This window comes from Carassius auratus, chromosome 12, assembly GCF_003368295.1.
Source record: "Carassius auratus strain Wakin chromosome 12, ASM336829v1, whole genome shotgun sequence".
NCBI classification, from domain to species: domain Eukaryota; kingdom Metazoa; phylum Chordata; class Actinopteri; order Cypriniformes; family Cyprinidae; genus Carassius; species Carassius auratus.
The window spans coordinates 19,847,363-19,858,810 of NC_039254.1; the positions used below are offsets into that span (position 1 = coordinate 19,847,363).

The following is an 11,448-nucleotide window of genomic DNA, read 5'->3' on the forward strand; positions in this document are numbered from 1 at the left end:
GTCAGGATTGAGGGAAGGTGGGAATAATTTTATAGAGAGCATATTAAAAGCATGGTTATTTTAACATCCAATTATCAACTTTACCATACTTCTCTGATTGCATCTATAAAGTTTTACGAAGTCTTGATTTAGTATTTAAGGTATGCCAGAATAGGGTTTAAGGTTTGATTTTTGTTTTTTTTTATACTTTATTGAACCCAGGCCTGTCCTTAGGAAGGTGCAACTGGTGCTGTTCCCATGGTGATACAATATAAATTGTAATTTTCATATATTTTTAGAAAATGACCGATTGTTTCTGGAGATAATATCCTTATTCCTCACCTTGGATTGTGTAGAGCCCTTTGAAGTTGCAATGAAACTGCAATTTGGACCAACAACCCATTGGCCACCACTGAAGTCCACTATATGGAGAAAAATCCTGGAATGTTTTCTTCAAAAACCTTAATTTATTTTCGACTGAAAAAAGAAAATTATGAACATCTTGGATGACATGGAGGTGAGTAAACCATCAGACAATTTTTATTCTTCCTTTAATGAAGCTGTCACACTCATTTAAAAAAAAAAATAAAACTTGCCCAATCTAGCTTTCTGGAAAAAGGTGTGCTCTTGGGCACCGCCTTCTTTGATGCGGAAATCTTCTCTGGTTCATTTCTTCTTTTCTGTCTGTCCAGTCAGATGTCCATGAGTGAAAATATAAATACACTAGAGAGCTGCTTTACGGTAAAAAGTTGTAATTGTAATTGAAAGAGAGACAATGACAGTTTTTCCATACTTCATACTGTAAAGTTGCTTGCTTTAAGTTAATCAGTTGTATACATACACATAATGTGACTTGACTGTAGAACTAAATTGCACCGTTGGTGCAATAAATATCCACATCGCTATGATCAGATGCTTTCTTAACCACCGTGGTGTACAGTTTTCTGGACTTCTTTTTACCCCTAATGAAACAATGAAAAAAGAAAGAAAAAAAACTTTGCAATGAGTACATTGGGGCCTTAATGGTCTGTAACAAAAGATTTAATACTGGAGGGTGTAGTTCGCTCTGATGGCCTTACTATGACCCAAGCAGCACCACAGCCTTAAAAGTTATTCTACTATAAATAAATTATATGACAGATGGCATGGTGTGAAACACACACCCACTGCCTTGACCAGCAAAACAACATGAAGAACTTAGCACTTCCCTCGAGAAACGCATCGAGGCAAATGCGAGAATGGACATTTTACTAGCAGATATAAACTTTATCAGTATTACAGGAGCATTTGCAGCGATTCTCTTCAGAGACTCACACACTTTTATCAACAAGAACACACTCTGCATTTGTATTAGGAATTCAGGTTCACTTAGAACAATTCATTTGACAATTTCCATAATATCTAAACGTTTTGAACTGTGACGCGAACCCTTCATCCCGGAAGGGAAACAGATTAACAAACCAAATCACGTAAGGAGGATGCTGACAGTCTTGCGATTCTCGCTCTCTCCTCTCTCTCCCGGTCCACATGCACAGATGCAAACTCACTCACAGACACATCTGCATGGGATTATCAGATTAGTCTGCTGAGACAGCGTTGCCCAGTGTGGGCGTGCAGGATCACCTAGCCACAGCAAAAGCCTCTGTACTACAGATATCATTGCTTAATGTTCCAGCCTTCAGCCGTGGCATTGCCCAAACATGAAAAACACCTTCTCGGTGTCACACGCATGGCAGCAGCAAGGCCTCTCTTGCAAAGAGAGCCAAGATCGCTGTCAGGCTGTGGCGAGCGTCGTTTGTTGAGCTAAGAGTGGCCAGGTGCACATTGTGGATGATGTGCCACAGGGCACCTGAGAGCTAGTGCAAACATGTCATGGTGTTGCGCTGCTGTGGGTTTGTGACAAGATTCATGGCTGGGTTTTTACAAATGGCTATGCCCATTGCATGTGACAGTCAATAGTGTTAGCTACACCCAACCATCAGGGGAGACCTAGCTAAACACAGCTGCTCCTGACCCACGGTTGTTTCAGAAGGTTTCAAGCCTTTCAGTCATGGCTTGTGTCTAGTTTGAATGATTTAAGTGCCTTATTAAATGACATGCTTCTTTGGGCTAATTAAATATTCACACTTAAATTGTCAGGATTCAGGGAAACTGGGAGTCATTTTGTAGAGAGCATGACATTAAAAACATTACAAGCATTGTTATTTTAATGTGAAACTTTACTCCAATTTTATCTTATCTGAATCTATAAAATACACTTTCTGCAAGGTAGAAATATTAGAAATTTTACGCATTGATTTTTTATATTCCATTTAAAATCTTGCACATATAAAATATTATGCTCACAACAACAAGAACCATGCAAATTAGGAATTTGGCCACATTTAGCCATCATAGAAGAAAGTGCATACAACCTCTTAATAATGTCACCGTAAATACCTTACCCTCAATAAACAAGAGGTGCTCTTTAAAAGCATTGGACACAGTATTCAACTCTGTTTTGATGAGAATAACTTTTCTCATTTTTAAAAGGGTTGCAATGTGAGTGATGACCAAGATCTACTACAATGCACAACATTTGTATATGAATTTGTATCAGTGAATTGAGCGGAAAACAACTTAAAAGTCCAGATGCTTTTGACTAGACTTTCACACACACATTCTTCCAATTACCTGGATGAATGCAGACTCTTGTGTTTTCATAAGCAAAGACTCAGTGCAACAAATCAGACCTGTAACCTCTGGTGTGTCGAAATTGTGATTTTTTTTGGATTCTCAGTCCTATTCAAACAAACCTGAAAAACATAATAAAGTCGGTTTATCATAACGGTGGCTGAATGTTTTTGTGCACACCAAAACTGATTGACTGGACTGAGAAATTGGACAAATAACAGTGCGTGGGCCTTTGCAGCTCTGATACGGAAATTTTACTGTAACTTACAACATTGTCTTTTCTGAATCTAATGATTATGTTCCAAAGCATGATTTCTGAGCATCTCGAGCTTGAATACAAGATCATTTGATGTCTGCAAAAGTCACATGATTAATGTTAACAAACTTTGATTATTGATAAATCACATGAACTGCATTTATAAGACTTTTGCTACCCGTTGTACATCCTAATCAGGGTGATCATTCAGTGTATCAGGATAAAGAATCTGAAAGTGCACAAATAAATCCGTCTCAATAAGATCTCATAACTGATTGAACCGTAATTGATTTTGCATCAACTTCTAATGCAGTCCATCTAAAAATGCAGTATTTTTGTACACTCACACAAGGAGATGCTCCTCACTTATTGAGAATTGGGGCTCATGAGGCAATCACTGTTCTGCTGGATCCAGAGCGGCATCAAAGCAAATGTTAACTGCCATAACTAAACAAATGCTCATGCTCTGTAAATGTCAGCTAAAATCTATGATGTTCTGGTAAGAATGCCTGGAAACCAAAGAACTGAGGAAGATGACACTTGTTATGATCCAATTATGACTGTATAGTGGGGATAAAATAGAATCTTTGATCTTTGTGAATAAGTCCCAACAAACAACAAAATCACTGAGAGCTTCTTTCTTATATACCAAAAGACAGAAAGATCAATTTGACCTTCAAACTTAAAAAAGAAAAATAAATAAAAATTTGATTAAACAGCAAAATGAAGTGTTTTCCATTGGTCATAAAACATTGCAATTGCTGACAAAAGACACGTCATCAAGAAAACTGCTGGGGAAAACGGAGTTGAAAAGAAAAAAACAGCCCTTTGCTTTTTGAGGAGTGATGGCAGTGGAAAATTGGAAATCTTGTGCTTGAAACATGATTCACCATAGCTACACCAGGAAGTATCTGAAAGTTAATGGAATTTTTTTTTGCAAAATGCTAAATTTGTCCAGTTTACTTAAATGCACATTCATTTCAATGCTCTTAGTTTGAATGATTCATTGTGCATGTTATTCTGAATTTAAAAAAAGGCTGCCATCATGATCATTAATTAAATTTTTAAAACTTGCTCTTCTTCAGAAACATCCTTTTCCGTTGACGTCACTTAGGCTGTGCGCTACTGGGCAACGTTTACTGAATGCCAAATAGCAAACCCACATTCAGTGTGCCTCTGCTCTGATATGCAATGCTCACTTTCATAATCTAATCATTTTCCAATGGAGAACATTTCTGAAAAAACCCTGTCTTTCTGAATTACAAATTAACATGGATTCGTCAATAAAAAGTAGACAAAAATAGCACTAATTTAACTGACATAATTTTACCCTACTAAACATAAGCATCATGCTCATTACATCTGATGTCAAGATTATCTTCATAGGAACCAGCATGGTTTGAGATCAGTATGAATGAGGAAATCATTTGATCCTTGATTAGTATTTGGAATCACACAATATAAATCCTGACAAGTATATTATATATATATATATATATTTTTTTTTTTTTCAGATCTAAAAAAGTAAAAACTTACTGAATTGTGCTCATATGTAATATCACTTTTTTTCTTTTTTTTTTTTTTGCGTTTACACCAATGTTTCAAAGCAACCTGACTTCCCGTATTAGTAACCATATGCAAAAATGATGGTGAACATTTACATAAAGCTACTAAAACGGGAAGATCTGAGAGTCCATAAACATTGGTCAAGGACGTTTACGTTGGCTGTCCCACGCATCATGAAAAAGACGGATGCGTTGTGCGTTGCCATCAATGTCCAGTACTCGCGTGGGCGACGCTGCTGGACGCGTTCTATAAACCTCTCAAGAGGAGCTTTGAAGTTAAACCAGAACGGACTTGATTTGTTTAGTCATTTAATAATAATCGTGATTCTTATTTGGACAGCTTTTGACAGGCATTTAGACTTCTGCCAACAAAGTTATTTCCGTGGCTGTTGTGGTTTTTAACACCATAATGTCTGAGAGACCAACCTATATTCGACATTACACGATCATTCGGCTCCGCATTAGATTGAATAAAGTGATAGTAAGTGTTAATGGAGACAGAGCAGACCAGTCAGGGATCCGTGCTGTAGCCTAATTCGGGTTTCAATTGCTTTTACATGTGGTCTGTCCAGTGATAACCACCTCCAAAATCACTATTCACGTTTATATTAGCAGTGGAAAAACCATGATAATTAATGTAATTTAATTGTAACGTAATTTACGCATAACTTAGGCTACTGTAGCCTATGCCTAGCCCATTTAGAGCACATGATATAGACGAATGAGTTTGCTAGTAAGCTATTTGATGGCAAACCATCAATAAAATAGTTTAAGCAAATATTAAGCAAAATACATTATTTTCAACTTAAATTGTTCGAAATAATAAAAAGGAACAGTGATGCACATAACATGAAGTGGTCGTTGTATGCAGCAATATATATATATATATATATATATATATATATATATATATATATAAACTGGATTCCTACAGAATTCTGAGCCGTCCGAAATATTTTAAATAATATTATTTTAATAATAGGGACAAAGTAGCTAACGTACGTAAATTATTTAGAATAGCCTACATTTTTATGGTTTTACACACAACTTAAGCTATTATAAAACGAATATTAAGCACTTTCAAATGAATCATAATGTACAATCTTACCTGAAGTGCAAACGATGAGATTGACTTGAAAGATAAGAAATATTTCCCAGATTATATCCATGTTTTGTCTTCATTCCAAGTCCATTGCGCTCAGAAAACGGGGATCAATTGCAGACGAGTCCACCCAGTCTCTTTCCCACTGGACACCTTCCACAAGATCCACTCCAAATCACACACATAGCACATTTATCTCGGTCACATAACGCCACATTTCAAACAGGCTGAAATCCAAACAAGACTATGCTCCGGATGAAAGGGGATCTGAACTGATATCCTCGGTGCCAAACACTTTAAGAAATGTTTCGTTGCGTCCCGCAAGCCTCCATAAAATGACTTAGGCGTTCTTTCCCGTTCCAGAAGCGCTCCTAGCTGTTATGCCACGATGACCCTGCGAAGAGAGAGTGTACAACTGTGATTTGTCGTGTCCTCGGAGCTCTGGCCGAGAGTAACAGTTTACCTCAACCAGGTTTAACGGGAAAGTCACGGGACCGCGCACTTGCTAAGGGGGCGTGCTTCCCTCGTTCACGACATGCCGTTACACTAAACAGCGCACAAGAGCACGGATTCTTTAATCCACCTGCGTTCATAAAGTGTCATTGATGAAAAGAAAGTTGTAAATGTATAGCCCGTGGTGTTTAAAACAGTCACGGTTGTTGACCGTTTCCTGTGACAATGCAAAGTATCAAACAAACAAGTTTAACGATGAGTTATGAAACACTGCAGCGGAAACGTCAATAAACAAACCACAATTACATTGGAGGTAAGACAGTTTGCGCGTACCTGTTACTTTTGATATCCTGCGACAGTTCAGAAAACTAAAAATCAACAAACAAATCCCAATCCACTGGTGTCTGAAAGAAACAGCTATTCATATTTCCTGAGTTCCACGAGCGCTGCGGGTGCGCGCTCCCGCTATTAATTGTGTGATCACGTTACCTAGGCACAGGTGGATGGAGCGCGAGCGCGCGAGAGAGAGAGAGAGAGAGAGAGAGAGAGAGAGATGGGCGGAGACATTAGAGATACGCGGGTTGCCAAGTAACAAGGATCCGCATTTTATCCAAATATGTTGCGTGCATTTCTCAATAAATAGTAGCTATACTTGTTTCCAAAATCTTTCAGACCATCACCACAACAGTTGCAAGATTTCCTTGTTTCTTTGCTACAAAATGCGTAAAGTGAGCGCGCGGCGATATGTATTTATATAAATATTTTATGATAACCTAGCCTATGTGTAGTCTCATATGTTTTGTTTCAGTATTAAACTTACTAGGACTTACTGCATAAAGTTAAAAGGAAGTTAGGCATGTTGAAGCATAATATCTGCATCTATTATTCACCGTTTTAAGAAGTGACAGTGATTTTGATTGTTATATATGCTACTTAAGGATCTGAATTTATGAATCATAAATTGCATTGGATATCAATCCAGATGGTAATTCTACATCTAATAGAAGCATGCATAAACAAACACATACAGACTTAAAGTAAGCTCGTTTTGCCTGTGGACAATGCTAAAGCTGCTATTATATATTATGTTTGTTGTCATGCAAAAATGTAGAAATGCACAGCCTTTTGGGAGGCAAAATCCCCTCACAGTTGCTAGTCCTCAATCAATCAATCAGTCTTTATTTCCAGATTTTTGTCTTTATGAATTCTCAGTATTTGAGTTCTCATTTAGGGTATTCATAGATTTATTTTTAGAACTTTATCTGAGATCTTTATGTAATCTTTTTCTTTACATAACTTAATTATATAATCTCAGTGCTCATATTCAAATATACAGTAAGTGAGCCTTGCGGAGTTTTATGATGATTTTATTGCACATTAACATTCAAATGTGATAACTGTTATCATTATCCATGAGTGTTCATTTAATGTGTTCAGATGTTAGTTTATACAGTATGTTCAAGTCCTTATGATATCATAAAAACAATATGCTTTAAATTTCTCTGTAATTACGAGCAACAATTTCACAATGCAGTTGCCCATGGTGACTCATTGCTTCCTTTGCGGCTTATTCACAACAATACTGCATATTGCAGAGAAGGATAAAAAGCAAGACTGGAGAGATTTACTTTTATAAAGATTATCTGCATAAAAAAGCCATAGCAATAATCAGACAGACTTGACTCAATCATTTGTGGTCTGGAATTTCAAGAATTACAAATGACCATGCAAAACAATTATTTTTTTTTTATATATATTTGAAATGCAGCTTTCAAGAATGTTTTGTCAGACTCTCACTGGTAAGTCATGATTGTTCCTTTTTCAAGGTCAGTTGTCAAACAGGAGGGATGACAAGAAGAGGAGTGCAATCTGTATTCTAGATCTTTTAATTGTCGGTACACTGCATGAAACTTATTGGTTCAGTGTTAACCAGCCAACATTTCAGTGTACATATTGCCTATTAAGATTACCCATCAGCTACATTCTTTTATGTGTTTCAAAAGAAAATGAAAAGTCAAATGCATCAAGCACAGGTATTCCCACACCAGATGACCTACAAACAGAGCCGATCCTATGATTCTGCGTTTAAACCAATTAAACTTTACCCAGGAATTAGGGACTTTGGGCTGGTACTTCGTTGCTGTGTTCAAAATGCCATACTATAATACTACACTACTGCAGTATCCAGTATGTATGCTGTGTATAGTGTGCATGTTTTCTCTATGCATCAAATACCCATTGACCTACTATATTTACCAGAATCTGCCAAATATACACGGTACAGAATCTGTGTTCGGAATGGCATACTACCATACAATACCTACTATATATATTGCAGTATGCTGCGTATATACTGTGAAGAGTAAGTGAATGTTCTGTAAGCATGGAATGCCCGGATTACCTGCTACATTTGCTGAAATTTGATGTAAGCATCTGAAGACATGGGATACTGTTTCCCAGAACGCAATATGCTCCATGTAATGTTTCATCTTCAAACACGTGAAATAACTGGAGGCGGGGAATGGTAATTATAAAACACTTTTATACATATATGTTACTGTAAACTACAAACTATTACTGTTTATGTAAAAACAATATCGCAAGTAGGACATAAATTGTACTTTAATCTCTACAGCACATTTCCGATCAAGTCAAATTAAGTCACCTTTATCTCTATAGTGCTTTATACAGTACAGTTTATTTCAAAGATATTGAATAATACAAATATTAAAGTAACATAATATATAAAAAACATAATTTGTTGGCAGAGACTATTTATATTAACTCCACCCACCAATGCCAAGCTGGGATAAACAGCACTGCGAAAGAAGCCCATTTATCTCAGAAGCGCAGTGGGTAAAAAAATGTAATTAATGATTTTGACACAAGCGACCCGAGTACAAGGCTGCCCTTCACCAAAACTTGTTCTAGGCTACTCCTTTTCCCATCACATATTAGATCAGAAAGGCATTTATTTTCAATAAAAATAAAGGAAATATTTGAAAATTATAAATAAAATGTATCATTAATAATACAGTGTTATTAGGTGGTTAGTAAGTATAGGTGTAGGGAGGTTTTTGTCCAAATAAAGTTGCATTCATTTAATAATATTTTTAAGTATGATTATTTTAAACACACTATGTTATTGCATACTGTTTTATAATGTACTACAGTACTGAAATATAAATATCTACCACCTAACTACTATTTACACAGTTATTATTAGTTCTGCTCAGTATGAAAAGTTAATTAATTGGGAAATATAGCATTCTTTACTAGTATGAATCCTTAATTAACAAGCATTTGTTAAAATAATGGTTAGTACGTTTGTCTGTGAGGTAACAACCTCAGCAGCTGAATTAATGTTTTGTCATGTGACAACACTTTAGCATACTACTCTGAAACATTTGTTGCTTACAGTTTCACACCCCTATTCTTAAAAAAAAAAAATAGTAGGCAGTATACACTGTATACTGGACAGTAAGCAGTTTGCAGTAAGCAAGGATGCCATTTAGAACACAGACCATGTGTTTTTACCACAGGAACTAGGATCTAAATAAAGTTCCGGGTAAAAAAAAATGCCCGTCAGAAACTCCCTGCTGGCAAGGTAGTACTTTTTCAAAGGTCCGGAACTTTCGGGGTGAGGCTTGGGCACTAAACATGCTGATTGGTTGAGTTCACGCAGCGTTGTGATTTCAACCTCCATTTATTCAGATAATTTTCAAAATATTACTGTTATGGGGTTAGGGGCAGCTGTGTTCTAATGGTTAGAGAGTCGGACTAGTTACCAGAAGGTTGAAGAAACCAGAGTTGTAGGTGGGGGGAGTGAATGAACAGCACTCTCTTCCACCCATGGCTGAAGTGCCCTTGAGCAAGGCACTGAACCCCCATTTGCTCCCTGGGTGCTGGATCTATAGCTGCCCACTGCTCCGGGTGTGTGTTCACGGTGTGTTCACTTCTCACTGCTGTGTGTGTGCACTTGGATGGGTTAAATGCGGAGCACCAATTCCAATTACCATACTTGGCAAATGTCACAACTTTCTTCTTCAAATGTAATTTTAAAAGTATTTCGGGTGAGAATGTAGTTGTTTAAAACTCAAATATGTGGTTTATTTATGAAGACAATGCTTTTTTAAAAATGTTTGGCTGATTTCGGAGACGATCAGCTCCACACGATCAGCGGGAGCTCAGTACTCATGTTACAGATGAGATCAGTCTCGACTTGGCTAGTCCTTTTGACATTTGTTACTAGCTCTGATGTCTCTTTAGTGGTTAAACATAAAATATAATTCGTTTTGGGTAAATCAAACAGGTAACTTTTGATCTTTTTTCAATTAATCTATTAATATGTTAAAATGAAAATAAAAAGAGGAAATACTGTTTTACATATTTCGTTTCATTGTAATGTTGGCCATATAGGCCCTGAACATTTCCCTGAACTACATTTCTGTGGTTTAAATCAAAACAAAAGGAGGTAGTGGTGTTTGACATCATATTTCGTCTTATTGTAAATATACAGAGAGGAACATTGCAGTAGCCAAGGTGAGCTGACTGATGTTATCAAGTACGCTGCTGTTTGCAGAATAACCGGACTTGCATCGTCCCGTCCATGGGAGATCACACTCCCGAGTCGAACTGGCTAAGTCTGAACTACCGAGGATGCAAGTCCAAAATTTGCGTACTATTAAGAAACATGTGCAGACCTACGTCACCAGACTATTTGCCTTATATTCACAGTACTTTTGACTGTGGTGGAAACGCAGAAATCAATAGGTCTAGGGGGGAAAAAGTTCCTGTGAAAAAAACTTTCCTGGTACAATTGTTCCTTGTAATTTTGGTGAAAATGCGGCACTAGGCTTCTGGGGGCCCTACGCAAAACTTGTTTCACTCCATCTTGAATCACATTTGCTGAAAGCGCTTGAGAAACAGTGTCTCTTCTGTGGCTCTGTACGCTTTCAGCTCATTTTCTTAGTCTCGAGCAAGACTGCATGACATTCACATTACATGATTAGATTTTTACGTAGAAAGGGTGACAGCGCACCACATTAAACAGGGGTTACAGGGGTTATAATCCTAGTGTGCAAATATCTCTCTTCGGTGCAGGCCAGGCCAGGCCTAGATCGATAGGATGTCAGCCTTAATTCGCCCATCTCTATCAAGGGCCTCATGTTGGGCGGTTGTTCCACAGCCGGGACACATTAGCTCTGCAAATGGAAAGCGACATACACAAGCAGGTTTAATGCAGTCAGGGTTCAGAAACCAACTCTGGCTCGTAACTCAGATCAGTGTTGTAAAGCGGTGCAGGTAGTGCCAATCAGCATGGGATCAATGCTCTACCAGTTCAACTGACTGCAAAAATGCAAATGGAAGACACTAATTATGATCATGCCAGCGTGAATGCCAGAACGACTGGCCTGCTA

At 37.4% G+C, this 11,448-nt stretch overlaps 1 protein-coding gene across 2 annotated transcripts in view; it reads right to left on the bottom strand.

Moving 5' to 3' along the window:
• LOC113112091 (carbonic anhydrase-related protein 10-like) overlaps positions 1–6,537 on the bottom strand; it is a 70,311-nt gene extending 63,774 nt beyond the window's left edge. Inside the window, exons 1-2 of one of the 2 annotated variants that reach the window (XR_003293390.1) lie at positions 6,362–6,537; positions 5,582–5,969 (exon numbers count right to left, since the gene is read on the bottom strand). Coding sequence is in view for 1 of the 2 variants with exons in the window: in XM_026277485.1 (XP_026133270.1) it covers positions 5,582–5,642 (61 nt within the window). In the remaining variant the exon portion in view is untranslated. Of the gene's footprint in view, positions 1–5,581; positions 6,324–6,361 lie in introns of those variants that run through there. The other variant, XM_026277485.1, reaches the window with a different exon arrangement.
• Positions 6,538–11,448: the final 4,911 nt, after the last annotated feature.